The 26547-nt window shown below is 46.0% G+C and overlaps 1 protein-coding gene across 1 annotated transcript in view; it reads left to right on the forward strand.

Moving 5' to 3' along the window:
* Positions 1 to 26547, forward strand: part of TRRAP (transformation/transcription domain associated protein) — a 138656-nt gene that overhangs the window by 107681 nt on the left and 4428 nt on the right. The window contains exons 65-70 of the mRNA XM_054993020.1: positions 1496 to 1757; positions 13332 to 13557; positions 14594 to 14811; positions 19032 to 19216; positions 23189 to 23392; positions 24529 to 24723. Of these exons, the coding sequence (XP_054848995.1) occupies positions 1496 to 1757; positions 13332 to 13557; positions 14594 to 14811; positions 19032 to 19216; positions 23189 to 23392; positions 24529 to 24723 (1290 nt within the window). The remainder of the gene's footprint in view (positions 1 to 1495; positions 1758 to 13331; positions 13558 to 14593; positions 14812 to 19031; positions 19217 to 23188; positions 23393 to 24528; positions 24724 to 26547) is intronic.

Consider the following 26547-nt stretch of genomic DNA (forward strand, 5'->3'; position numbering starts at 1 on the left):
TCAGCTATACCATCTCAGGTTCATACTCCTGCTCATCCTCTAATGTGATTTACGCCATCACGTGTCAGCTGTGCCCTTCCACCCTCTACATTGGACAGACTGGCCAGTCCCTTTGGCAAAGAACTAATGGATATAAGTCTGACATCAGAAACCAAAACATTAAAAAAACAGTGGGGGAACATTTTAACCTTCCAGGACATTCAGTTGCTGACCTAAAAGAAACGGTTATCCTGCAGAGGAATTTCAAAAGGAGATTAGAAGGAGAGATGGCTGAATTGCAACTGATAACAAAGCTCGAGACAATGCATCCACCTGGACTGAATCAAGACCTAGACTTCCTGTCTCATACCAATGCTGATTTCTCCACACTCACTACTCTGCATACTCCACCCAATCCAATCACACCTGCTATTGTCATTCTCTGGCTATTGTCATTCGGCATCTGTAATCGCTGCACTCTCCAAGATAGAAGGAGAGAGAGACTCACATTCTAGCTGTATCCGAAGAAGTGAGCTGTGACTCATGAAAACTCATAGCTTGCTACAAATTTTGTTAGTCTTATATGTGCTACTGGACTCTTGCTCTTTTCTACTGCAGTAGAAGAGTAAGATTCAAATCCAGTAGCACCTTAAAGAGCAACAAGATTTCCAGAGTATAAGCTTTCAAGAGTCAAAACTCCCTGTGTCAGATACAAGCAGGAGTGAAGACCCCTGAGTGAGGAGGTGGGAGGGTGTTGCAGGATGCAAAGATACAATGCAAAAAGTAACCAGCATAAAAAGAGCATGGGACAATTGCTTGGGAGACTGGAAATGCATAAAATCAGCATCTCTGGTGAGATAAGAATCCTACAAGAGCCCCGTGGCGCAGAGTGGTAAGCTACAGCACGGCAGCCCAAGCTCTGCTCACGACCTGAGTTAGATCCTGGCAGAAGCCGCGTTCGTGTAGCCGGCTCAAGGCTGACTCAGCCTTCCATCCTTCCGAGGTCGGTAAAATGAGTACCCATTTTCCTGGGGGGTAAAGTGTAGAAGACTGGGGAAGGAAGTGGCAAACCAGCCTGTAAAAAGTCTGCCAAGAAAATGTGATGCGACATCCCCCCATGGGTCAGTAATGACTCGGTGCTTGCACAGGGGACTACCTTTACCTAAGTATCCTACATCCCCGTTTAGCCCTGGGGGAGAGGGTGCCCATTCTTCTGAATTCATGAATTATCTCAAACTCAGCAATCTTGAGTTGTAATTACCCCCTTGATAGACCTGTATAAGACTTCATTGTGTTCAGGTCTCGGACCAGTTGTCTTGTTAGAAAGCAGAATATTAAGAATAACAGTGGATTGGTTGTCCTTGACATTGAGACAGATCTTTCAGTGGTTCACCTGGCTGTGCCTCCCCCCCCCCCCCGGTAGCCTTGTTACATTGCTATATAGTCACTTGCACGCTTGTGTCATTTTTAGTTCCTCTGGTCCTCGTTTACATCATCTTTTGTGCCTTGTCATTAGGTCCTTCGACAGCTGCAGCAGGGACTGGCGAAATGCTACTCGGTGGCCTTCGAAAAAAGTGGAGCAGTTTCCGATGCCAAAATCACCCCTCACACGCTGAATTTTGTCAAAAAATTGGTCAGCACCTTTGGAGTTGGCCTGGAGAACGTCTCCAATGTCTCCACCATGTTTTCCAGCGCTGCTTCAGAGTCACTGGCAAGAAGGGCCCAGGCGACGGCTCAAGATCCCGTCTTTCAGAAACTCAAAAGCCAGTTCACAACAGGTGAGTCGTTTTTTAAAAAAAATACAGTGCCAAAGTTTGTTCTTCTTTGTTCATGGGGGGTGGGGGAGGATGGGCCAGGGCTGAGTGGTAGCCAGTTTGGTGTAGTGGTTAAGAGCGTGGGACTCTAATCTGGAGAATAATAATAATAATAACATTCGATTTATATACCGCCCTTCAGGACGCTCACTCAGAGTGGTTTACAAAGTATGTTACTATTATCCCCACAACAAAACACCCTGTGAGGTAGGTGAGGCTGAGAGAGCTCCAGAGAACTGTGACTAGCCCAAGGTCACCCAGCTGGCTTCAAGTGGAGGAGTAGGGAATCAAACCCGGTTCTCCAGATTAGAGTCCCGCACTCTTAACCACTACACCAAACTGGCTCCGGGTTTGATTCTCCACTCCTCCGCTTGAAGCCAGCTGGGTGACCTTGGGTCAGTCACAGCTCTTCCAGAGCTCTCTCAGTCCCACCCACCTCACACGGTGTTTGTTGTGGAGATAATAATAACATGCTTTGTAAACCACCCTGAGTGGGTACTAAGTTGTCCTGAAGGGCGGTATATAAATTAAATGTTGTTGATGATGATGTTGCTGTTTTTGTTGTTGTTGTTGGTGATGTTGTTATAGCATCTGCTTGGTACGCAGAAGGTCCCAGGTTCACTTCTCGGCATCTCCAGTTGAAAGGACCAGGCAGTAGGTGATGTGAAAGACCTCTGCCTGAGACCCTGGAGAGCAGCTGCCAGTCTGAGTAGACAAGACTGACTTTGATGAACTGATGATCTGATTCAGTGGAAGGCTGAATGAACATAATAAGCAATACATAAAGTTTCAATATACTTTACAGCTAGTACAATAATTCTCAGCGTAAGATACTGTGTGTAAGATCTATCCATATATATTGTTTCCACAATATGAGTAGCAATAGTATCCAAATACTATATAAAAAAAAACATAATTCACAACAAAAATAAATATGAGCTCCCGGGTCTGCCTTGTTTCAATACTGTTACAAGTATTTTCTTCAGTACTTCTGATCCGAGTAAAAAAATCCCCACAGTTTGTTAAAAGCAAGACAGACATTGGTTGTCACGCTGATAGGTGTTATTCGCAAGAACCCTGTGAAATTAAACATTGAAACTTTTCAATGTATTACCGATTATGATCATTCAGCTGTGCATTGTTGTGTCTGTCGTAGAATTTCGTGAAACTAATTACTTCTACCTCCTTTTATGGAAATATATATGGCGGACGTTTCTACAAAATACAGTACTTTATGTATCATTCTGAATGGTAACATATTGTAACTATTTTTTCATATATATTGTATGGTTTTGTGTAGGCCTTGTTTGTTTTCTCTGTAGATTGACACATTCCCCGTTTGTCATAATCTGCTGGGGGGAAGCATGGATAGTTTGAATGCTCTTTTCTCAACATTCATATGAGACACAATGGTGCGCGCGAGTCCTCTTTAAGAACAGGGTTGGGTTTTTTAAAAAAAACACATTCTTGCTAATTTGGGAATAATATATAAAGGGTATGCAGTAAAAATTTTTAAAACAGCATAGTGAATGGAACAGTTGTTATTCAGTTAGGTTAATTACCCTATTTCTGCTATCAATGCCATGAAATTAGCTTTTATTTTTTAAAAAGAATACTTCTGTGGTGTTTGATTCGATGAAAGGCTTGTTGCATTAAGTACTTAGAGATATGATATAAAACCATTAGCGGGTTGAATAAAAATTAATCTCCAGGCCGCTCACCTTTTATTGTTCCAATGCACAGTGATAGGAATTTGAAACACAATGGCCCGAACCGTCAGCGGGAGGGAGAGGTGCATAAAGGTGTTTGCAAGATGAGTCATCTCTGCCCAGGTGACACATTTTTAGGCTTTTGAGTATCTGATATCTGTTCTCATTTGAGTTGAATAACTTAAATCAATAGCTGTAATTGGCCTTTAAAGGAGACCCTTTGGGAAGAGTGACTCCTCTGTTACTCGTTTCTGTTACCCGGCCGTGTGTTGCATTAAGTTTTAGGGACCAGGTGTTGCATTAAGAAGGTGCTTGGTGAGGAGCAACACTTCTTTGCCTCTGGATCTTTTTCAGGACTCGCCGCAGCCGCCGCTGGGCGGGGCGCCGACATGCCTGGCCCTGACGTCACAGGGGTGTCAGGGATACTGCAGGACCCTGCTCTGTGGAAGGAGGGGCGGTATACCTCACCCAGACTCCCTTTCAGTCCACTCACTGGCCTGCTCAACCTGCTCCAGTCATCCCCCTTGATCTCTGCCATCTCCTCCTTCATCAACTCTCCTCCTCACCTCCTCTCATGCTCCACTCCATCACTCCTACTCAACCCACCACGCCCTGTGGGTGGACTTCCCTTTTATCCCTTCAGGCTTGCCAAGCTTCACCTGCCAACCACGCCCTCCTGCCGCCTTCTAACCATGGCTCTAGCTGATCTAGGCAGCTGCACCTGTGGTTGTTTGGCTGGAAGCATTGGGCTGGGCCACCTGCGCCTCGTTGGTTGGCTGTCCAGCCTCTCTGACTGAACTGACAGCTGAAGGCAGGCGCAGCTGAGCCTCCTTGGCTGGCTGTCCATCTTTTCCCATGGAATGCCTCAGGCAGCTCCACCTGGGGCTGCTTAGCTCCTAGCATTCCATGGACTAGGTTATTGCTTTCCAGCTGGGCTGCAGGCTGGGGCGTGGCTCTGAGCTGCTGAGGCTGCTTCTCCTCCCTGGCTGGTAAGGCTTCAGCTTGGCCAGCTGCTGTCTGTCTGTTCCTATTGTCTTTGCCCTCTCCGTCTGCTCTAGCCCTATCTGGGTTGACCCCATTGTCCCTACCTGGCCCCCTGGACTCCCACTGGAGGGTGGGACTAGCTGGCCTCCACCTGCCCCTTCTAACCCTCTGAGGCTTGGGTGTCTCTTCCCTTCCCCTTGTGACCGGCTGGTTCTGGGTCTGGCTGTCTGCTGAGGTAGCTGGGCCACTGCCCCCCGGGGGTCTCCCGTCTTCTTCTCCAGGTAAGTCCAGGGGCTGGGCTGCAGACCCTGGACAATCATAACGTAATTCTTGGTACACTGGGTTTATTTTATGGGAGGGGGAAGGCTGGAGGTAGGGTTTGGAAGCTGTGTCCAGGCAGGCCGAAATCCACTTTAGCCTCTGGTGGAATAGTTTGTGGGGAGGGGCAGCTGCTTCATGGGAACAGACTTGTTTTGCACACACAAAAGTCCAAGTCCTTGACATCTTAATGCGAACGGAAAGAAGCAGGATTTGAGAAAAAAACTGGCTCTCTGAGATCCTAGAGAATTGCCTCCAGTCAATGTAGACCACAAAGTAGAAGGTGTCGTTGCATTCCCCCGGCCCCCAAATCTGTATCCATCTGATAGCTGGTCACCCTGCCCCATGGGCTTGGTTAGGGTGCATGGCTGTTTTAAAATACTGTATTATTGCTTGGTGATTTTATATTTTATGCTGTCATGTTTTATTATTGTATTTTTTGTATTGTTATGATCCGCTGTGAGCTCGCTTGCAGGGAGAGTGGGATATAAATTTAAATAAATAAACAGAGGCCAATCATCTAACTCAGTATAAGCCAATTTCATATGTTCATATATCTAGTGAGGTTGGTTGTGGGCCGCATTACAGTGTGTGTGTTTAATTTCCCTTTCAGTTAGCCAGATGGCCAATTGCAAATGGCGCCCAGACTTAGTATTTACAGTGTCATAGGTCCCAGTCCAGAACTTCTTTTACGCTTCATTTTTAAAGGGAATTTGTGGTCCCCAGAGATGTCTTAGGCACTCCGTAGGGCAGTGTCAAGAACACAGTAGAACATTTCTGTGCTTGTTTGCGAAGCCTGGAGCCCATGAGAGGTATTAGCTAGCCATCTTTGGGGTACGGGGGTGGGGGAGAGGGGAAGAGGAAGAGGAGGACACGGAACCTGGACAATGGTTGTGTTTTTGCTTCTAGCAAGCCTTGCAGATTTTAGTGGATTTTAGTGGATTTTCCTTATTTGCTTTATGGCTCTCTAGATTTAAAGGCAGGGTAGAAATATTTTAACAACAGAGCAGTTTACAAAGTATGTTATCATTATCCCCACAACGAACACCCTATAAGGTGGGTGGGGCTGAGAGAGTTCCTAGAAGCTGTGACTGACCCAAGGTCACCCAGCTGTGGAGGAGGAGTGGGGAATCAAACCCGGTTCTCCAGATTAGAGTTCTGTGCTTTAACTACCACACCAAACTGGCTAATGAACTAAAAATAGAAAGTGGAGGGCACCTGCTTCATGCTATATTGTTGGAAGACACATTTCAAAATTGTACCCATAGAACTCTTTCAGAACATCTTCAAAATGTGTTGCTTTGTTTGTTTTTCCCTTTTGGTAGGCCAGGGGCACTTTATACATTTCATGGCCAAGTGAGGAAAAAGGGAAACTGCAATGTAAAGCAAGATATAAGTGTGTTTTGATGGAGACTGTGTAACATAAGCTGACAAAATATAAAGCTTTCAGGACCCCATTTGTGTCCCTGTTTGTTATGGGTGCAGCTTGGATGTTGAATGGGTTTGTATTTTCAAATATGTCGAAATTAGGGTTTTTATTGTGTTAAATGTTGCTGTTGATAGTAGTTAGCTCCCTTGGAAAGTCAGGAATAGGCATTTTTGAAAGAAATTTAAGAAGGATCGGGGATGGTGTTAAACGTGCCAGTTTGGCTCAAGTTACGGAGGTTGTCTCGAGCACTGAGCTGATCAGAGCCAGGTCCCACAGATCCACACCAACCGGTTTGTACTTCTGTAGCAGCAGTCCTGCACGCTACTTGTATGGTGTGCTGCTTTGGAAACTCAAGTTTGCAAAGTAATTTATGGTATGGGGGTGGGGGGAGGGTTGCCTGCTGTGAACAGAAGACAATTCGACATCTCACTGGAGCAGGTAAAGTTGCTCTCTGGACCGCAGCCTGTGATCATGGAAACAAGTGCTCTTGTGGGATTCTTGCGAAAGTCATCCAGGTGCCCTCTGTATCAGAGCAGCACGTTAAGCACTGTGTGAAGTCATCTTTGAAGCACAACAGTTCCATGGCAGTAGATAATGGAAGCCTTGAACCATATGATCAGATTTAATGCGTGGGGGCCGCTAGGGAAGAAAACAGTAGCTGACATATTTTGCTTCTTTCCCATTATCTGGAAATTCCAAGGGATCCAGCTGCAGTCATTGCAAATGGCATTTTTCTATTTTCAAAAACATCTGGTCCCCCCCCTCCCCAGATGCAGCTTTCAACAAAACTTGGATTAAAAGCTTTCAACAAAACTAGGATTTGTGCGTGTGTGTGTGTGTGTTACAAATACCTTAATCTCCAGGTATTAACATTCAGAATGATGATTCTTGCTTTAAAGGGATAGAACATTCCATTTTACAATACAAATTAAAAGGCAGCACAGAGGGCTTCGGCTCTGCAAATAAAATTGAAAAAACAAAGTATGTTTCAGAAACATTGAGACGTTGCAGTGAACTATAGTTTGTTTAAAATGTGGTGTGAAAAGGCGCTGGAGGCTGGAAAGCCCCACGGCTGTCTCAGGCCTTCACTTGGCACCACCACCCTTTCCCTTACTCCCAGGGTGTACGAAAACCAAACTGGGCAGTAACCACAGCCACCAGCAAATCACAGAGGATCTCCCTCTTTGCATATCCAATACTGTATACATGCATTGCCCTTTAGTGTTCCACCTAAGCTGCCGTGTCTCCCACTTTGCTCCTGCAAGCTAGTGCAGGGATGAGTGATTGCACTTTTGCAGTTTTGAGATATGGCACACCAGGGATGGTAAGCTTCCTCGCTGCCTCTGCCCATTGCTGCACTTCAGAGAACAAGACCAAATAAGCGTGGTGTGTTTATAGAAATCAGACTTAGAGCATTCAGAATATGGGGAAGTTTAATGAAGAAAAAGAAAGAGTACACATGGTCTGTTTAAACATTGGGTTGAGCAAGGGTACAAAGAAAAGGTGAACACACGTAGTCACTTTTCCCAACGCTCTATACCAGGGGTCATTTCGTAGAAAAAGAGCTGGAAGAACTCATTAGCATAACGCATTAGCATAACACATTAGCATATGCCACACCCCTTGCCATTGCCGGAAGTGTGTCATTAGCATAACTGATTTTCATATGTCACACCCCCTGACATCACCTATCCTGGCTGTTTTGGACCCAATCCTGGCCATTCAGGGCCGAAATTGGGCCCCAAATGGTCAGGATCGGGCTGAGTGGGAGAGTGATCCACCACCCGTCAGAGGCCCTATCCGGGCTGTTTTGGTTCCAATCCAGGCCGAAACGGGCCCAAAATGGCTGAGAGTCAGGTGGGCAGGGCCACCTGTCATGTGACCTCTGGGGAACTGCCAGAACTGCATTCCTGCGCATTCCCCCTCAAAATGAGCCCTGCTCTATACATACAGTATTTACTCAGAATACCCAGGTATTCTTTCAAAAAAGAGGGGTCATCTTACATTAACGTTATGTCCAGTAATATTTTTGTGTGGGTATAACATTTTTAGGGGGGGGGGGCATCTTCCTTTTTAATAAGTATTGTTTCCTAAACCATGTTTAAATAGGATAGACTAGTATTTCTACAGTTGTAGGGTTTATAGGTCAGCATTACCTTAGCTCTTAGAGTTGGTACTTCTCTCCGTTGTTCCTTGACACACAGGCAGGATGGAGTTCCTAGGTAAAGGTTTAGCCCTACATGGCAAGTGCCTCCTCGGTCAAAAGTTGTAAGAGACAACGGCCTCTTCGTCATGTCGTGAGAATTTATATTTTCCCCTGGAGAGACTCTCTCCCCTGATCCCCGTCATGGGTCGTTCAAATCTTGCTGCCTCAAGAGGAAAACTTAGCCATTTGGTTGTCTGTTCTCTGTCCTTTTAGGGGTGATGTTCTAGCAAGGTGTGTGATGGTATACCATTGTCCTACTTTAGCCAAAGACATTAGCATATGCAAGCACTAAAGTGCTCTGTGCCTGGAAGACGAATGCATCATTCCCAGTACTTTTCCTTTCTTCTAGCTACAGTTTGGCAGAGGAGCCCCTGAGACATTGATGTAGCATGACCCAGTGGTTGAATTGCAGGGGTGAATCCTAGGATGGAGGGCATTTCTGCAAACGTGGTTTGCATACAATCTCTGGTTAGTCTATCAGATGTAAGTAATAAAACCCAGTTTGTTGAGTTTGACACCTTGGCTTGGTACTAACAGTAAATCCCCAGTTTGTTGGCCTGTGTGTATTCAAGTGTTAGAACTAACCAGGGTTTGATGGAACCCATGATTTATGATGGTCGCCTTGGTGGTTTTGTGCCGTGCCTTCAAATGTCCTATGAAAAGGACTGGCCCTGTTTTCTAAAAATTATCCATTACTTCAAAATAATTGCTGATTTCTGTAAACTTTTAATTTAGAATAGTAAAGTCTATTGACCTCTTTTGTGGATTTTGAAACTTTTACTTTTTCCGTTATGATAGGATACATGTAACTATGGGATTTCAACAACCATTTGAGTTTCGTGCTGAATGAGATTGTTTGAAATCTATAAAACTTCAGTTCAGAGTTGAAGGGTAGAGGGAGATGGCCGCTGTTAATTTGGTCAATATGCTTGCCTTTTGGGGAGCATCTGAATTGAATTCATTTTGCAGAAAATAAGTTTTTTGATTAATTTGCGACTGTAATAGAACCTGCGCTCTCACTTTAGAGGCAGGTTAATCACCATGCCAGACATGGCTGGGAATGAATTTCCAATTAGTGCAGTCTCTTGGTCTCAACTGTAGTCATGGCTTGGATGTTTAACGCTTTCTCAAGTCAATGAAGGCTGGCCTTCGGCACCCTCTGAAGCTGAGGACGCCTTTGGACCTCCGAAATCCTCACAAGGTATTTTCTCTGCTGTGATGATTTGCCGAGCCTTTGGAATTTTCAGAGCTGTTGATAAGCGTGTTGCAGACGGGAGTCCAGTTCTTAGAATATTTTCGTGGTTTCCTGCAAAGACAGGCTTCTTGGCAAAAGCCAGGAACACACACAAGAAGCTGCCTTGTACAGAGTCAGACCCTTGGTCATAAGAATATGAAAAGAGACCTGCTGGATCTGACGAGCGGTCCACCTAATCCAGCATCCTGTATCACACAACTGGTTACTATGGAGGGTCAACAATAAGGCAGTAGAGGCCAAGGCCTCCCAGCACTGGTACTCAGGGGTTTACTGCCTCTGAATGTGTAGGTTTCTTTTAGTTACCATGGCTAGTATCTGTTGATAGACCTACCCTCCTTTAAAGCTGTCTACGCTTGTGCCCATCATTGTATCCTCTGGCAGCCCATTCCACATTTTAATCACTCATTTGTTAGAGTCCATCTTGTCTCTTCCGATTGGCAGGGGCTGTCCCTGGTTTCGGGTAGAGGTCTTTTCACATCACCTTTTACCTGATTATTTGAACTGGAGAAGCCAGGAATCGAACCTGGGACTTTGTTGACCCAAAGCAAATGAGCTGCTCTGCTGCTAAGACACGGCCCCTCCCCTGAAGTTCAGATGCAACCCAAACTGAGTTTACTTTTCTTAAGCGGAGCTGGACACGATGTCCTCTTTTTGCTCTTGAGGCAGACAACTCACCGCAGTGGAGTTTGTTAATGGCTGATCAATGTTGCTCTGATCTGGATGGCAGCAGATCTTTCAGTCTGGTTACAGGTTATGCCATTCGTGAGGGTGAGGGGGGAATCACCGTGGGTGGCAGATGTTGGGGAAAGCAATTTGTCTGTTGTTTTATTGCCATCAGTGGGATGGATGGGTTTTCTGCCTCGAACATCTTGGGGGGTCTGTGTTGGTTAGACTATGTGGCATGGCTTATATAGAGGGGCAGCGTGGTGTAGTGGTTAGAGTGTCAGATTACGATCTGGAGGACTCAGGTTTGATTCTCCACTCTGTCGTGTGAGTTCGCTGGGTCACCTTGCGCCAGTCGTTCGCTTTCAGCCTAACTTATTTCACACGGCGGTTGTTGTGAAGATAAAATGGAGGAAAGGGAGACTAATGTTGTTTGGGTTCCTACTGGGGAGAAAATGGAGGAGCCCCATGGCACAGAGTGGTAAGCTGCAGTACTGCAGTCCAAGCTCTGCTCATGACCTGAGTTCGATCCTGGCAGAAGCCAGGTTCAGGTAGCCGGCTGCATTTAGCATTTAAAATTTTATCTTAAAACACATATAGTTCTCTGGGAACTGCAGTAATTCTAATATTTAAAACATTGACGTTCAAATAGTTAAAATCTCAGCCTTCCATCCTTCCGAGGTCGGTAAAATGAGTACCCAGTTTCCTGGGGGTGAAGTGTAAATGACTGGGGAAGGCAATGGCAAACCACCCTGTAACAGAAGTCTGCCAAGAAAACGTCAGGAAGCCACATCCCCCCATGGGTCAGTAATGACTCGGTGCTTGCACAGGGGACTACCTTTGCCTACCCTAAATATAGATACAAAACGTCATTTCATCTGTGCCTCCATCCTTTACAAAATGGTTTTGTTTCTATCGACAACAAAAGCTTACTGGCAAGTCCATATTTCCCTTTCCTGAATGTAACCATAATGCTCTTGTCCAAACTGTAGTTCCAGGTAATGAGAGTTGGCTTTGAATTCAGATTGACAGGGAAAAGGGTTTTTCATTTGCCCTAATTAAGCTATCTGCAGTACAGGGAAACCATCCTACGTGGTTCCTGTGGCTGGTATTTCTTTGCATTTTGAAAAACCTGGGTTTACTTCAACAGGCGCTCCACATGGCGCCCCTGTGACATGAACAAAGACCGCTAATTAATCGAGTGCTCTCTGTCGTTCCCATCTGCTACTAAGAAGCAAAACCACCACCACCTCCCAATTTTTTTTAAAAAAAGAATTTAAAATAGGTATTTTCAGGAAACTGGAGTGATTCCTATGGTGCAATGAATGGCTTGAGGTTGTGTGTATAGCTTTTTTAAAAAATTAACACCGCTGAATATTTTTTTCCCTTCAGGTATTTGCATATCATTAGCAAGAATATTGTACTAGCAGTTTGGTATATTTCTGCACTTCAAGGTGCCAGAGGAAGATACCTGTGCAGTGTTTCTTTCTTTCTTTCTTTTTTGCCCCAGTGATTTACTCCAACTCTTCACTAGAGGGTAGACTTGGAATTATAATCAGCTTTTTTATAACATTTGCAGGTACAAAAGGGTTTTGTGCTGCCTCTGTAAAAACGAACAGAACTTCTAGGAAAGGCAGCCATCATTTTTAGCCTTGTCTTCCAAACCTCTTGATTTGGAATACAAGTTTTATCTTTTTAAAAATCATACAGTCAGCATATTGTGTAATTAAAGTATCCTGCCCTGTTGACACATTGTGACAAAAGATTTTGTGCATACCTTGGGTAAAAGGTTTCTCGAACAGGTATTGGTATCCTGCTTAGGAATGAGAGGTAGAAGTAAGCATGTCTTATGTGGACCGCATAGCCAGAAGTGTATATTGAGTTTCGTAAGATCTCACCTGTTCGCCAGGGCTTCAGAGAGCGAGACTTGTAAAACTGATACGATAAAGTAAAGCTAGCTTGAAAAGGGAGAGGCAAAGAGATGCCAGAAAGCCTTGCTTGAAACAAAGCGATCTGATCTTCAGAGCCAGGAACAAAGACCCCTGGACACAGGCAAATCCATGTTAAGCACTGGATTTCTCTTGACGTACTCTGGTAGTCACTGAAATAGTGCCAGGGGGTCACTGGAATCTGTAACTTATACACAACGTTTAAGTTTGCTTTCAAATATGTATTAGTGCATAAGGTAGAACTTCCAGATTCCAAAGTGTGTGTTTAAAAAAAAAATCAAGCAACTTAGAAGTACTAAGTTTTCTTGGCTTTAAAAGCTGCAGCAGCAGCAACAACAAAAAACCCTTAAAGAAATGGTCTTAACATGGTATATCACTCAACTGAAATACAGAAGTTTTTACGTTTTCTGGTCAATTAGTGGCTTGGAGTCTGCTGAAAAATTTCTATGGTTGGTAGGATTTCCACCCACAGAGCGGGGCTTTCTCATATCCCCTCTCCCGCTGCAATCCAAAATGCCTCCTGTAGTTTCCAGGGAGACTTGGGACCCTAAAGAACAGTTAGGGGAGGGGGTAATTGATGAGAATGGCACCATCATCATCAAAAGAGTTTATTGTCTATGGCCATAGGCCGTCACAATTCACCAAACATCGACTAATAAACAATTAAATCCATTATCGCAGTTTGTATAGGTTACTAAAATTAATTAAAACAATACAGTATGCCAGACTATCTCAGGAGTCACGAAACAGCCTCATTCAGTACCACGTTAGATCTTATCTTTTTGGCTGAGAGTGCAAACTGAGAGACTCTATAGGACACATGATTATATGAGAATGGTATGCCCCTCTGTTCTGTTCCGTGGAACCCAACCCAATTTCTTTGAAGTTGTTGTCACCCAAATAGGTCCGGCTGGTTTTTAATACCATGAATATACTTAAGATTTTGCATCTGTGGTAACCAAAACTGTTTGGGTCTCTGTCATCCCAAGTTTCTAACAAGTGGAATTTTGCTTGAATTCCTCTAGACTTCGACTTCAGTGTGCCGGGCTCCATGAAACTCCACAACCTTATCTCAAAGCTGAAGAAGTGGATCAAAATCCTCGAGGCAAAAACCAAACAGCTGCCCAAGTTCTTCCTCATTGAAGAAAAGTGTCGGTTTCTGAGCAACTTCTCCGCCCAGACAGCCGAAGTGGAAATTCCTGGCGAGTTCCTCATGCCGAAGCCGACACATTATTACATCAAGATTGCACGGTAAAAGTGGAAACAGGAAGATGGGAGCATGCTCTTGAGGAAAATGGCATAGTATCAGTTTGAATGGCAGGTGCCAAAAGATGACTCCAACCACGTTGGCAAGCATCTGTATTCTCATAGACCTCCCCATTCCTAACAGAGAGTAGTCCTGGGAGTTGGAAGTGTGTTTTGCCATTCTTGAATGATCAGGCTCCATAATAAAAGTCGGTGGTGCCTAGCAGTCAAAAGTTTCCCAGTTATGGAACAATTGATTTGTGCATAAGTCGAGACATGATACCCATCCACGGTTAAGCATGATGTGTCAGCCTGGAAGGAGCCTCAGGCTTTGGTGGTCCCTCCAGCCTGTCCCTTCTGTCTTTGTGCCCCATGTGCTAATTAGTTCCCAGTTTTCAGGAATGCCATAGTTTGCCACTATCTCTGAACTGGCAAACTTGGCAAGCCATTTATGGAGTGGCAGCATAGAACTATGAGAGACGTGTGGGTATGTGCGTAAATTTAAATGTTCTCTTTTTCACTGCCTTTTACTCAATTTGACTCCTTGGTTTCTAGTTGAACAAGGATTCAGAAGGCGAAGGATGGGTTTCTGAGACTCTTGGACTCACTCTAAATCCATTGCATGATCTCAGTGGGGCGCCCCTACAGTGGGCGAGGAGCAGGGGCGGTGTCAGTCTGTGAGCCTGGAAATCAGAACCTGAGCTATAGCAAACAAGCTGTTCTAAAGAGGATGCTTTTGTTGTTCAATTTAGAGGAGACAAAGACGCAAACTCAGCTGTGGAAGCTTTTTTGGCCCATAATAATGATCTTGGCCGTGCCAGATAATGGATATCACACTGGGCTACATTTTGTTATAAACATTCATAATGAGGAACATTAATTTTACTGATAGTCGGTTGCTAATAAGCTTCCTTTTGTTCACATTTCGGTACGGCATTTCAGTTTTGTATTAAAAACTGCAGCTTTCATCTTGGAGGAGGGAAGTGTTGCGTTAGACTAGGGAAAGCTCAGGTGCGTTTATCTCTCTCCTTTCTCTTGATAGATTCATGCCAAGAGTGGAGATAGTACAAAAACATAACACCGCGGCCCGGAGGCTCTATATTAGAGGCCATAATGGGAAGATTTACCCGTATCTGGTCATGAACGATGCTTGCCTGACAGAGTCGCGTCGGGAGGAGCGTGTGCTGCAGCTCCTTCGCCTTCTGAACCCCTGCTTGGAGAAGAGGAAGGAGAGCACCAAGAGGCATCTCTTTTTCACAGGTAGGGCACGGCTACGGGGAGCAAACAAAGAAGCTCTGAAAAATTCCATTTCTTTGGGTGACCTGAAAGAATGATACTGCGGACATCAGCAAGTGGGGGAAGTAGATTCTGGATTTTGGAGGCTGCCCTTTCAGGATGTTTCTCCTGCCCCCCCCCCCCCAAGGGCCCCCTCAATGGTACATTTACCCTGGGCTGATTTCAACAACTGGCCACTTCACCTTGTGCGGGGCGGAAATGACAATTGCATGCACCACGAGCACAGTAGCGATCTCGGAAGGGAACTTCCCTGTTTCGTGTATGCAGGTGTATTCCCTCTTCCTCGCTGCAGCTTGTCACACACCTCCTTAAATCCTGTAGTAGTGGAAGCCCCAAGAATAGCTGTGGGGACGGGCAAAGCAAGAGTCTGCAACGAGAACGGGGACTCCTTGAAAGTTGCTCTGGTCCATCAGCAGGAAACATAAGGAGGATCGAAGCCATTATGACTGGATCCCCGTCTGGCAACTCCTACGAGCTCGTTCCCCTTCTTTGCTGTAGTGGGGGATGTATAGAATGCCCACGGAGGACTGGTGGTTCAGGATCACAGATTTCAGGCTTCCCCGCAAGCACAAATGGGGAGGGCCCGACTTCCACCCTGGTTGCATGTCGTTAAAAGTTGCATTTGGTTGTGCAGGGCAGGTAGGGGGGGTTGTAGTATGCTCTCCTATGCATCTTTGCCCTGCTTTGTTACATTTAGCTAAAGATTCAGGTGCTCTGTTGACCAGCAGAGAGCGAGCTTTTAAGAAATATTTTGCACTTAGTATAAGACTCTGAATTCTGCCCTTCCTTTTGAAGAAAATCAAGTGGCCTTTTCTGTTGTCTGACATGTGCACGGACCAAAGTATTGCTCAGTACTGAACATAGCCTCCTCTCTTCCTTTTATGACTCTGACCTCAAAAGAGCGGTTCCTTGGTTACTGAATCCCTCCTCCTCCTACCTCATTACTTGGAAAACATTTTGCAGCGATAAAAAATTAGCAGAGAATTAGACTGGCGTTTCTGACTTGTGCTAAGAATTTGTTTTTAAATCGTTAGCCATACCTGTTCCTGGTTTCTAGGTTTGTGCTTTTAATCTCCCTTAATAATAATATATTATAATAACATTTGATTTATAGACAGCCCTTCAGGACAGCTTAACGCTCACTCAGAGTAGTGTTATTATTATCCTTACGACAATCGCCCTGTGAGGTAGGTGGGGCTGAGAGAGCTTTGAGAGAGCTGTGAGTGACCCGCGGTCACCCAGCTGGCTTCAAGTGGAGGAGGGGGGAATCAAACCCAGTTTTCCAGTAGTGAGTAAGAGCGGCAGGACTCTAGTGAAACCTTGTGTTCACTAGTGTGGTTTAGCAGAGAGCCGAGGGGACGGACAGTAAGGGTGAAGCATGAGCTGAACTCAGAACAGGGACTTGTGGGTTCACATCACTTGTTCAGTTGTGGAGCTTGCTTAGAGCCCTTGAGCCAGTAACCAGATCTCACCTGTAACTGGCTGATTCCGCACACGTTAGATAATGCACTTTCAATGCACTTTAGCTATCGTTTGGAAGTGGATTTTCTGTTTCACACTCGAAAAATTCAGTTCCTAATGATCTCCTAAAGAGGATTGGAAGTGCATTATCCAACATGTGCGGAATCAGCAGGAGCATATTCATCTATCTCATCTCAAAGAATGATGCAAAAGATGCATATCAGGACGTGTAGAAAGACTGTCAAAGTTTGTGTCCCATGTACTTGGAGTATGACTTCAGTGGTGCTTGTGATATCCACCTGAGGTGTAATGAATACACAACACACACGCACCCATCAACTCTGGGATGGATGGTACAGCTGAGCCTGAGAAGGATTTCCCTCTCCTCCTCCTCCTCCTGTGGTAGTAACAGTGACTCAACTGTGAGGAAGGAAGCATCTCCCACCATCTTAATTTTGGACAGCCTGGAATCCCAGAATGCAACTGGGGTTTCAGTCAGTGTCTGGTGCGATCCCAGAGAGAGGGATGTTGTTCTCCAGAGACCCCCTCCTTCTCCTCCAAATCTGTGTCTCTGTTTTTGTGCATGGCATGGGTGTTGGGGGGGGGTGCTCAGGGAGCGGTTGCCAGAATGAACCTGAAGATCACCACGGACGATCGAATGCCCGTCCTTGCATTCTAGTGCGATCCATTTCTGCAATTATGCTTGGCAGGGAAAAGTTAAATTTAAACCACAATTCAAAACCATCTCTCAGTCGCTCTCCCCCCCCCCCCCGTTGGGTTTATTATGTCATTTGCACAGGCGTTGGAGGTGTTTTTTTTTAACCCCCCAGAGTTTAATGGAGGCAACACAGAAGCAGACGCTTATTGTTCGACGGTACTGCTTCTGACAGAAAAATTAATGGAAATGTTTTTGAAATGATTGAATAAAAACCATGGTAACACAAAGCGAGTCTGATGCTTCTGGCAAGAAAGAGGTTTCCTTATTTGTGACGCTTGATAATTCTGTTTGGCAGAAGGAGGAGGCATGTTGAGAAGTCGCCGACTTAAAAAAAATAAATAAACACCCTTTTTTGATTTTGAAGGCAGCATATGGTCTCTGCAGCTTAGGGGTCTACTGGGTATAAAACTGAGCAAAGAGCAACTTGGCCACCCATGAATTAGCCAGTGACCCAGCTGAGAGCCCCTGCCTCGCTCTCTCTCTGATTGTTGTGGCTCTCCTTTAACCTCCAGTCGCTCTGAGCCAGGGCTTGGCTTTCTTGCATTGCAAAGAGAGACGCTGTTCTGTGATTTAATCAGATGAACCAGCCGTGGCAGCAGGTGGTGGATTTTCATATCCGAACAAAACTCATTTCCCATCTACTGGGGAAAGGAGAGCAAAGGAGAAACCTCGGATCTCTGGGTTTGGGGCTGGCAAAGCAGGAGGGGAGACGGAATCCACTTCAGTGTGATACCTCCCCCGTGAAAATCCTGGCACCTAGCAAAAACAGCCCAAGTGGGGCTTTGGTGTGCGAGTTCTCTTTTCTAGCAAGACTCTTGAAGGGGAACAAAAAACGCCACTTGACACACTTCAGTTAACCATCTCGGCCGTGTTGGAGAGCTGATAATCTTCAGGCAAATTTACCCATCGCTCTTAACTTCTCAGGCAACAGGAATCAAAGTATATTGAGAAGGCACATGGGAGAGCAGGTCTTTGGGGAGAATTCTTGAGTACACCACCTGGAGTTCCAGAAAGAATGGCAAGATCTAATTGTTGTAAATACAGATTTGGGTATTGCAGTGCTGTTCTCCTTTATTTCCATGTGCCTGGCACTTCGGAGTTTCTTCAGACAGGATCCTGTCTCCAAAGAACTTACAGTCTAATGCAGGGTCCCCCAAACTTACTGGGCCTGTGGGGCTTTGATCTGTAAGAGAGACTGATAGCTATCACCATAAGTGGGAGGGGGGGGAGCGTGCGAGCGGCAGGCTGGCCCTCCTGCCCAGCTGATGGGTGAGCAACTAAAATGGCGAAAGGCCCCTGCTTTTAAAAGGGCCCAACCACCTTCCTCAAAACCACAGGAAAAGCTCAAGTGGGCAGATAGGTGTCTGAGATGTGCCCTATTGGGGATCACTGGGTCTAATTTTTGACCCTGGGGAAGACAAGAGATGAACGGGATGGGGAGAGAAGGGATGAATTTGAGTGAATACATTTTTTCTTCTCTCCTTTTTTGGATTTCTGCGCTGCTTTTCAACATGTGTCCTCAAAGGAGTTTGCGGTTAAGGTAGACTAATAGATGCAGCTGGCGCATAGGGTGATTATGCCGAGTAGAGCTTGGTTACAGTTAGGTGTGAGAAGAAAGGATTTAGCCCAAAGGCTTCAGAGAGGAGACAAGTTTTGAGGTGGGTGAAGGAAAGGGGGGGGCACCAGGTACTTGTAGGCGAAGGGAGTGGAATTTCACAGACAGGAAGAGAAAGTGGTCAGGGCGGGTTAAGAGAGCACGGGAGGCATTCGGACAGCTGGGGTTGGTAGCATTGAGGAGCCTAACGGGACTCTCCGGGTAGGACAAGACCGTGGAGAGAATCCGAAGGTGATCTCTGTTGCGGTCCTGGGAAAGGAGGCAAACGTGTGGGGTCTCGCCCACATTCCTGATATTTATTTTACATTAACTGGGTTTTTTTCTCTGCTTCTCTCCCCCCTCCCCCCTGGATTCTTACCCCCATTCTCTCTTTCCCGACCTTGTTTCTAGTCCCCCGGGTCGTGGCTGTCTCTCCACAGATGCGCTTGGTAGAAGACAATCCCTCCTCTCTCTCCCTCGTGGAGATCTACAAGCAACGCTGCGCCAAAAAAGGGATTGAGCACGACAGTCCCATTTCTCGTTACTATGACAGGCTGGCCACAGTCCAAGCACGAGGGACCCAGGCCAGCCATCAGGTATTGGTATTTCTGGCTAATACATCTAGATGCTCTTTTTTCCCAAGGGCTGCTCGAACATCCTTTGCTTCCTTTGCCTTGTCTTCGGTACATCCGTCTCACACTCCCCCCCCTTCTTCTTTTATCAGCAAAATAATATTTCAAAGCAGCAACTGCCGGAGGACCGAGAGAAAGAGAGAGCACCTGCCTCACATTAATATTGTGGCAAACCTCTGGGAAAAAAAGAGGAACCCTCAAAAGAACCTCGTTACCTCTCCACCTTGCATGATTAATAGGGTATAATTACGACCAGATGAAAAGGCAGGGTGTACGACGCAGCAGCTTTTATTCAAGGACAGCAGGAAGGGTTCCTGGTGGCCCCTCAACACAGGCCCCGCATCTGGGTTTCAGAATGGGCCAGGTGCTTCGGCGTGGGAGGTGGTGGCGGCGCCCATATGTGCACGCCCCTGGGGAAACTTTGTGGGCACCTACCTATGCCAGTATCTTTTACTCACCATGGGTTGATCCTATAGACACGACTCACCAGTGAAGGGGCTTTCGTTCGGCAGAAATCCAGAGAAGTTAGCCGTCTTAGTCTGCAGTAGCAAAATAGCAAAGAGTCCAGTAGCAACTTTAAGCCTAACCAACTTTATTGTAGCATAAGCTTTCGAGAGCCACAGCTCTCTTCGTCAGATGCATCATCAGATGCATCTGAAGAAGAGAGCTGTGGTTCTTGAAAGCTTAAGCTACCATAAAGTTGCATCTGATGAAGAGAGCTGTGGTTCTCAAAAGCTTATGCTACAATAAAGTTGCATCTGACGGAGAGAGCTGTGGTTCTCGAAAGCTTATGCTACAAAAAAGTTGCATCTGACGAAGAGCTGTGGTTCTCGAAAGCTTATGCTACCATAAGTTGCATCTGACAAAGAGTGCTGTGGTTCTCAAAAGCTTATGCTACAATAAAGTTGCATCTGACAAAGAGAGCTGTGGTTCTCAAAAGCTTATGCTACCATAAAGTTGGTTAGTCTTAAAGGTGCTACTGGACTCTTTGCTATTTTCCTTCAGCAGAAAGAATCTTTCTGCTGATATGAGAATAAGGGCCTCTTGTATTGGGGGCAGGGGCGGGGGACAGTCCTGCCTGAGGAAAATACTTCTGCAAATGCAAGGGCTGTGCAGAATACAGCCCTCTGTTAACAGCAGACTGGGGGAACATTCTTGCTTAGCCTCCTTCTCCATTTCAGTTCTTGTCTTTCCCATTGAGAGACCCCCCCCCCTTCCTTTTTCTTCATTTTTATTATTCGGTAGTTTAGCTCCCTGTCTCCAATGGCTACTGATTTACTTCGTTTGTACCCCCACAGGGCACACAAAGTAGCTTGCATCATTCTCCTCTCCTCCATTTTATCCTCACAAACATCTTGTGAAGTAGGTTAGGAGGAGAGTGGTTGGCCCCGGGTCAGTCATGGCAGAGCGGGGATTCTAACGTGGAATCCCTCAGATCCTAGCCTAACACTCTGACTTCGACACTGTGCTGGCTTCCGGATCTACCTGCGCTGCTTGTGCTTCTTGGCTGGTCCTTCCACGCCGCTGCTTCCTTAAAAGTTGGAAAGCCGTATCACCCTACTTCCACCGCTGGTCTTGAGCTGTGCTGGAGTTAAAGGGTGAGAACATCCTATCTCAGATGAAAGATCCAGGCATACCAAAGGGACTTTTGGCTTGGGATATGCAGGGATTGACAGGACACGTTTTAATTTTTCATGCCATCTTTCTTTTCTTTTTTGGAATGCCCTAGACTCTTCCTCTGGAGAGCTTAGAACATGCTTGGGAGTCCTGCTCCTTCCCCCATGCTAGTTACCAGTAGACATGGGCACGAATGGAAAAAAAACCCCAAACACGCTGTTCGTTGTTCGTTGCCATCCACGAACAATGGACAGTAACGAACATGACCCTATTCACAAGCATGTTCATTGTTCGTGGCCCTTCAAAGATCCCTTTAAACTGCCAGGTGGCTGGGGAGATTCCCCTCTGCCACCTGCCAGCTGATAGTTTAAAGGGCCCTTTCCTGCCACGTGCAAGGGGCAGGGCCCTTTAAACACCCCACAAACTGACCTTCCCAGTGTCCAATACCCACCAAATTTGCAGGGGACATAGTCCCCACTGTCCTCCGAAGACCCCCCAAGTTTCAGAGAGATTGCACCCAGGGAAAGGCATGATGCATGTGTCTCCCCCTTTGTTTCATTGTCTCTTCACAGTGGCAAAAATGGGACTCTTGTGGAAGTACTTTGAAGGGTTAAAGCCAGAAGGAAAGCCAGAAGGAGTTCAAACAGAGTTCAATTCGTGCTCATGTCTAGTTACCAGCCAGTAGTCCAAGGGAGGGCTGTGGCTCAGTGGTAGAGCATCTGCTCGGCATGCAGAAGGTCCCAGGTTCAATCCCCAGTATCTCTAGTTAAAAGGATCTGGTAGTAGGTGTTGTGAAAGACCTGAGACCCTGGAGAGCTGCTTCCAGTCAGAGCAGACAGTACTTGAGTTTTAGAGCATGCAGGGAGTCCTGCGTTCCTCCTTCCCATTTTCTTCTGATCCACTTCCTTTGGGAAAAAAGAATAATTACGTATACTGACTTGCTCATTCCATTGTTTGCCTTGGCAACCAAGAAAATAAGTTGTATCTGAATGGTGAAATGCTTTAACACGATAAGCACTTACAGATCTGGTTATTTTAATAACGGTATTTATTATTTATGTTTTTAAGTTCTTTGTGGTTGATTATAATGGCCTTTGGCTGTAATAAAATAAATGCTACCTTACCTAGCCTAAAGAATAAGGGCAGTGTTCTGCTAGGCAGATTACCTCCACTTTGGTCAAAAGAGGGTTGGTGCAATTTCAGGAGGCTAACACGCAGTTTGAATCCCCCTGAAGTGGTATGGAAAAGACTTAAATGTACCATTATCGCTCTTCGCTTCGCAAAAGATGTTAGTTTAATAGCTTTAAGACGCAGAGTTAGCCAGGGTGCTGTCTTCTCTTCCCCACTTAACTCGTGAAATTCCAGGTCTGTGGATGTTCTGAAAGTTTTGCCTTGCATTAAACAATGAGTCATTTATGTGCCGTAAAGTAAAATTAAGTGACCTGGAACATCAGTTCCTTTCCCCCCTTCCTTTCTTGGGTTTTGCTTTTTTTGGAGCCTCTTACCTTCCAGGTGTGAAAATTTAGTTCTCTCGGAGTAATTTAATTTAAGCAAAGGGTGATTATCATTCCTTTCGAGCGCACTGGAGCGGGTCCCAACTTTATTTCTCTTTCTAATTAATTAGGCCAGGCCATGCTGTAGTAATTAAATATGGAGGTAGTTCGCAGATGTTTACATGCGCGCCACAACTTGGCTGCAGAATGTGTGGTAACATTAATACACAGATGCTCGAAACTAATGGCAGTGCCTCTGCAGCATACTAAGTACCAGGAAAGATCAGACGGTCACCGGGGGGTTGAAATCCATGTGAGGAACATGGCAGTGGTCCCAGAAAAGTAGGAATAAAGATTTCAGGAGTGCCCTGTTAAAAGTGCCACCGAGGCTTCATCAGCCTTGGTGTGAGGGTGTCACACTAGATATTGGCGGTTTAATTAAAAGGGAGAGGAGCTCCTTTTGCTCTTATAATCCCAGCTCCATTCTCGTGAAAACCTGTTCACCGTCTCTCTTCATGATGTTGTTTCACTTGCCTCTCTCATTTTGGCCCGTACAACCTTGGTAGAAAAGGCTAGGGTTGTTTCAAGAATAGTCTAAGGGATTCATTCTTTGATGTTACGTTGTGATCTTTGATTCCGGGAGCAACGTCTCAGTGGTACAACTCTTGGGATGCAGAACTGACTCCCTGCAGAAAATAATGCTCCTAACTTGGGCGCGAAGCTATTTGGCCCAGTACATCATTTACAGGTGTAAAAGCGCCGTTGGAACCCCCACCCTCCGCCTCATGCAGGTTAATTGTCCTAATAACGTTCTTCTCCCTTTCAGGTTCTCCGCGATATTCTGAAAGAGGTTCAGGGCAACATGGTGCCACGCAGCATGCTGAAGGAATGGGCTTTGCACACTTTCCCGAACGCCACTGATTACTGGACGTTCCGAAAGATGTTCACCATTCAGTTGGCGTTGATTGGCTTTGCCGAATTTGTCTTCCACTTGAACAGGCTCAACCCAGAGATGCTGCAGATTGCGCAGGTATGCCTTTAAGGAGCCGGCTCATGGGTTGTGCACGGATCACTTGATTACTCAAGCCCCAACAGTAGGCCTTGGACGTGTCAGGCAGCTCAAATAGGGCACCAGTTCTGTAATGTCACATGAAACAGCATTCTCCCTTGGCCAGTCACGGTTGGTCTTGTACCCTCCAGTGAATCCCACTGTGGTGTCCAGATTAAACATGAGGCTGGCAACCAGCAGGAGACTCACCAGTTGGGGCCAGGGGGCTCACTGGCAACGTAGCGACATCACTTCCGATGCGACCATAGAGTTAAGAGCATTGCTTACCGTACCGCTCAGCCTCCACTGCTCAGCTGAGTGGTGGGGGAAGGACTGACGAGGGGGCAAGAGGCATTCTGCCGCAGCAGGAACCTGACAGTCCTGTTTGTGAGCCAACAAGTGTATCTGTATGGGTGAACCAAGCTTTGGTCATGGCAGCAGCCGTGGCAAGTATTATATTACAGGGGTGGGGGGATTCTTGTTCTGGACCGGACATTCTGTGCAGTTAATATTACTTTCAAAGAGATGCTCCCTCAGTAAACAGAACTGGCAGTTAGGCCTGCCGTTAAGGGCGTAAAACACAACAGATAACATCCAAATGACTTTTGTCATGCCAGATGTGTCAGGCTTTATTGAAATTAAAAGATGCGCCCCTCTTTTGTTTTTGAATCTGGGGCTGTACAGCCCTTACCTTTTCAGATGCTTACTGAGAGTAGACAATGAACTTCTGTGCAGGGGGACACAGAACAGAGATTTCTTTCCACTGGTCTCTCCGTGCAGCACACAAAAGAGCTTATTATTTTGAGACGAATCCTTGGCTCAGGATGTTCTTGTCTGTCACCTGTCTACGTCAGCTAATCAGAAATCAGACGTATCTGAAATTCTTGAGAACCTGTTTCTGTGCTGGCCTTGCCCATGTGGAAGGACGTGAGAGGTTAAGAGTTGTTGGGAAACGTCCGTTCATTCAACCCGCTCTTAGAATCCAAGGGATGCTTTCTAGAGATACTCCGGAGTAGCCCGTCGTCTGAAGACTTAACTGTGCCTGATACTACATTTCCGTCCCCCTTTCCAGACTTAGTTTTGTGTATGTCTCTCTCCCTCCCTTATTTTAACCATAGGATACCGGCAAGCTGAACGTGGCCTACTTCCGATTTGACATTAACGATGCAACGGGGGACCTAGATGCCAATCGGCCAGTTCCGTTCCGCCTCACGCCCAATATTTCTGAATTCCTCACCACTATTGGTGTTTCCGGCCCCCTGACCGCATCTATGATTGCGGTTGCTCGCTGCTTTGCACAGCCAAACTTTAAGGTAGGTACAGTGTGATACTGTGGGTGTGTTCGGCAAATAGTGGCGAGCTTGCAGAAGGGATGTTTGGCGTCTCCTTTCCCACGACACAGCCCCCCTATATGCTCTGAAAAGCCACAGCCGGAATTGGGCTTGGATGCTGGCTCATGAGGGCGGGGTCTCTGTGACAAGGAAGGGGAAATCAGCACGTGTGGTCTTGGGAGTGGAACGTCCATATATGCCTGTCTGCATATCTGCCATGAATGTATTCTGTATTATGTACTGGTCCTCTGAGGGCATGAGAAGTTTCTTATTGATGTTAAGGCAGTAGGTTATCTTGCAAATATTTACTTTCTCTTTCCCCGCTGCCTCCAGCAAGTGTCCTTGAAGGTCGGCTGTGGCCGGCTCGAAATGTATCGTTCTTGGGAACTGAGATGATTTCATTCTTTGTTCTGTCTAGCCTAAACCTATAGCTTGCCCCCACCTTTCTTCCCTTGTAGGATACAGCCGGGGGGGAGGCGGGGCGCGGAATATGGTGGCTGGCCACTTCCAAAGTGTGGTGAGGTTATCAGAGATGGCTAAACTTACAGCTTTGATCAGAGATAAAACATTGTCTATTTTTATGGTTAAGTGGAAACCCCTTAGTGAATTTCTGCGTGAGATGGAAAAAAACCCCAAACTGATGACTTGCAGATTTGATTTCTAAGAAGAAGATAAATTTGGGAAAAATAAATAGAAGGGGGGCAATAATGAAAAGGTAAATTCTGGAGGTATCGGAACCATAACTACATTGTTTGTAAAAGATATGATAGGTGTTGTAGAGAAAAATGGAAAATAAAATAGGTAGTATTATTTTTTTCGTTTTTAACATTTTTTTGTTCTTTTTCTGTGTTTTCCCTTTCTTTTTTTCTCTCTTCCCTTTTTATTGGGCTTTTGTTCTTGTTAATAAAACAATAAAATATTTGCCAGCCAACCAACCCCCCCCCCCCCCCCCGAGTGGTGAGGAAGCTCTGTGGGCCTGACCTGCCTGCACACCTCCGGATGGCCCCTGGAATCTTCTACAAATGTAGAAGAGATTCTGTGGCAGAATTAGGGGATTCAGGGCAGATAAGCCAAATGTGGGCCACTGGTCTGATTAGCCTTCGTGCCTAAGGAAGATCAGGGCAGGGCTTTTGGGCAGCACCATCAGTGGCTGAGCAGGTGGGTCGCCTGGGTCTTGTCTTGGGCTGCTATGAGGAAGCAGAGACCCAGATTGCCAGGAACTCAGGGACGGGCGGGATATCACTTGCTCTTGCACTGCTTCTCATTCACTGTGTGGCTTTGATTGTGCACTGCCTTTTGTTTGTTTGTATTGCAAACTGCCTCAGGATTTGTTACACAGTCAAACCAATATAAGGACCACAGCCCTTTTCAATGTGAGGAATCACAATCCACCAGCGGCGGCAGCCGAGTCCCAACAGCAGAGCTCTGTCATTCACAGCCTAGTCTTTAGGGAAGCACTCACAGATCAAATAAATCTTCATAAAAGAAATAAATGTGTGCATTTAATAAACATGGCTTGTGTTAGGCACCAGCCACTAGGGCTGTGTGAGTATATAGCCAGCTATATGCCAATTTGGCATTATCCAGCAATACCAAATAAAAATAGAATATCTGAATGCTGACTTTTCTGAATATATTTGGGATATCCAGTAAACGCTGCTCCAGCTGGTTTAAAGTGGCTGGCTGCTTCCAACTTGTTCCCCCCCCCCTTTCCTGGGCGTTTTCCCCACAGGGGAGGGGGGAGTGAGGCTGGAGGGACGGGGAGTGAGTGAGTGACCAGTGGTAGCAGGAGCTGAAGTTGTCTGG

The sequence above is a fragment of the Eublepharis macularius genome, chromosome 12, assembly GCF_028583425.1.
Source record: "Eublepharis macularius isolate TG4126 chromosome 12, MPM_Emac_v1.0, whole genome shotgun sequence".
NCBI lineage: Eukaryota > Metazoa > Chordata > Lepidosauria > Squamata > Eublepharidae > Eublepharis > Eublepharis macularius.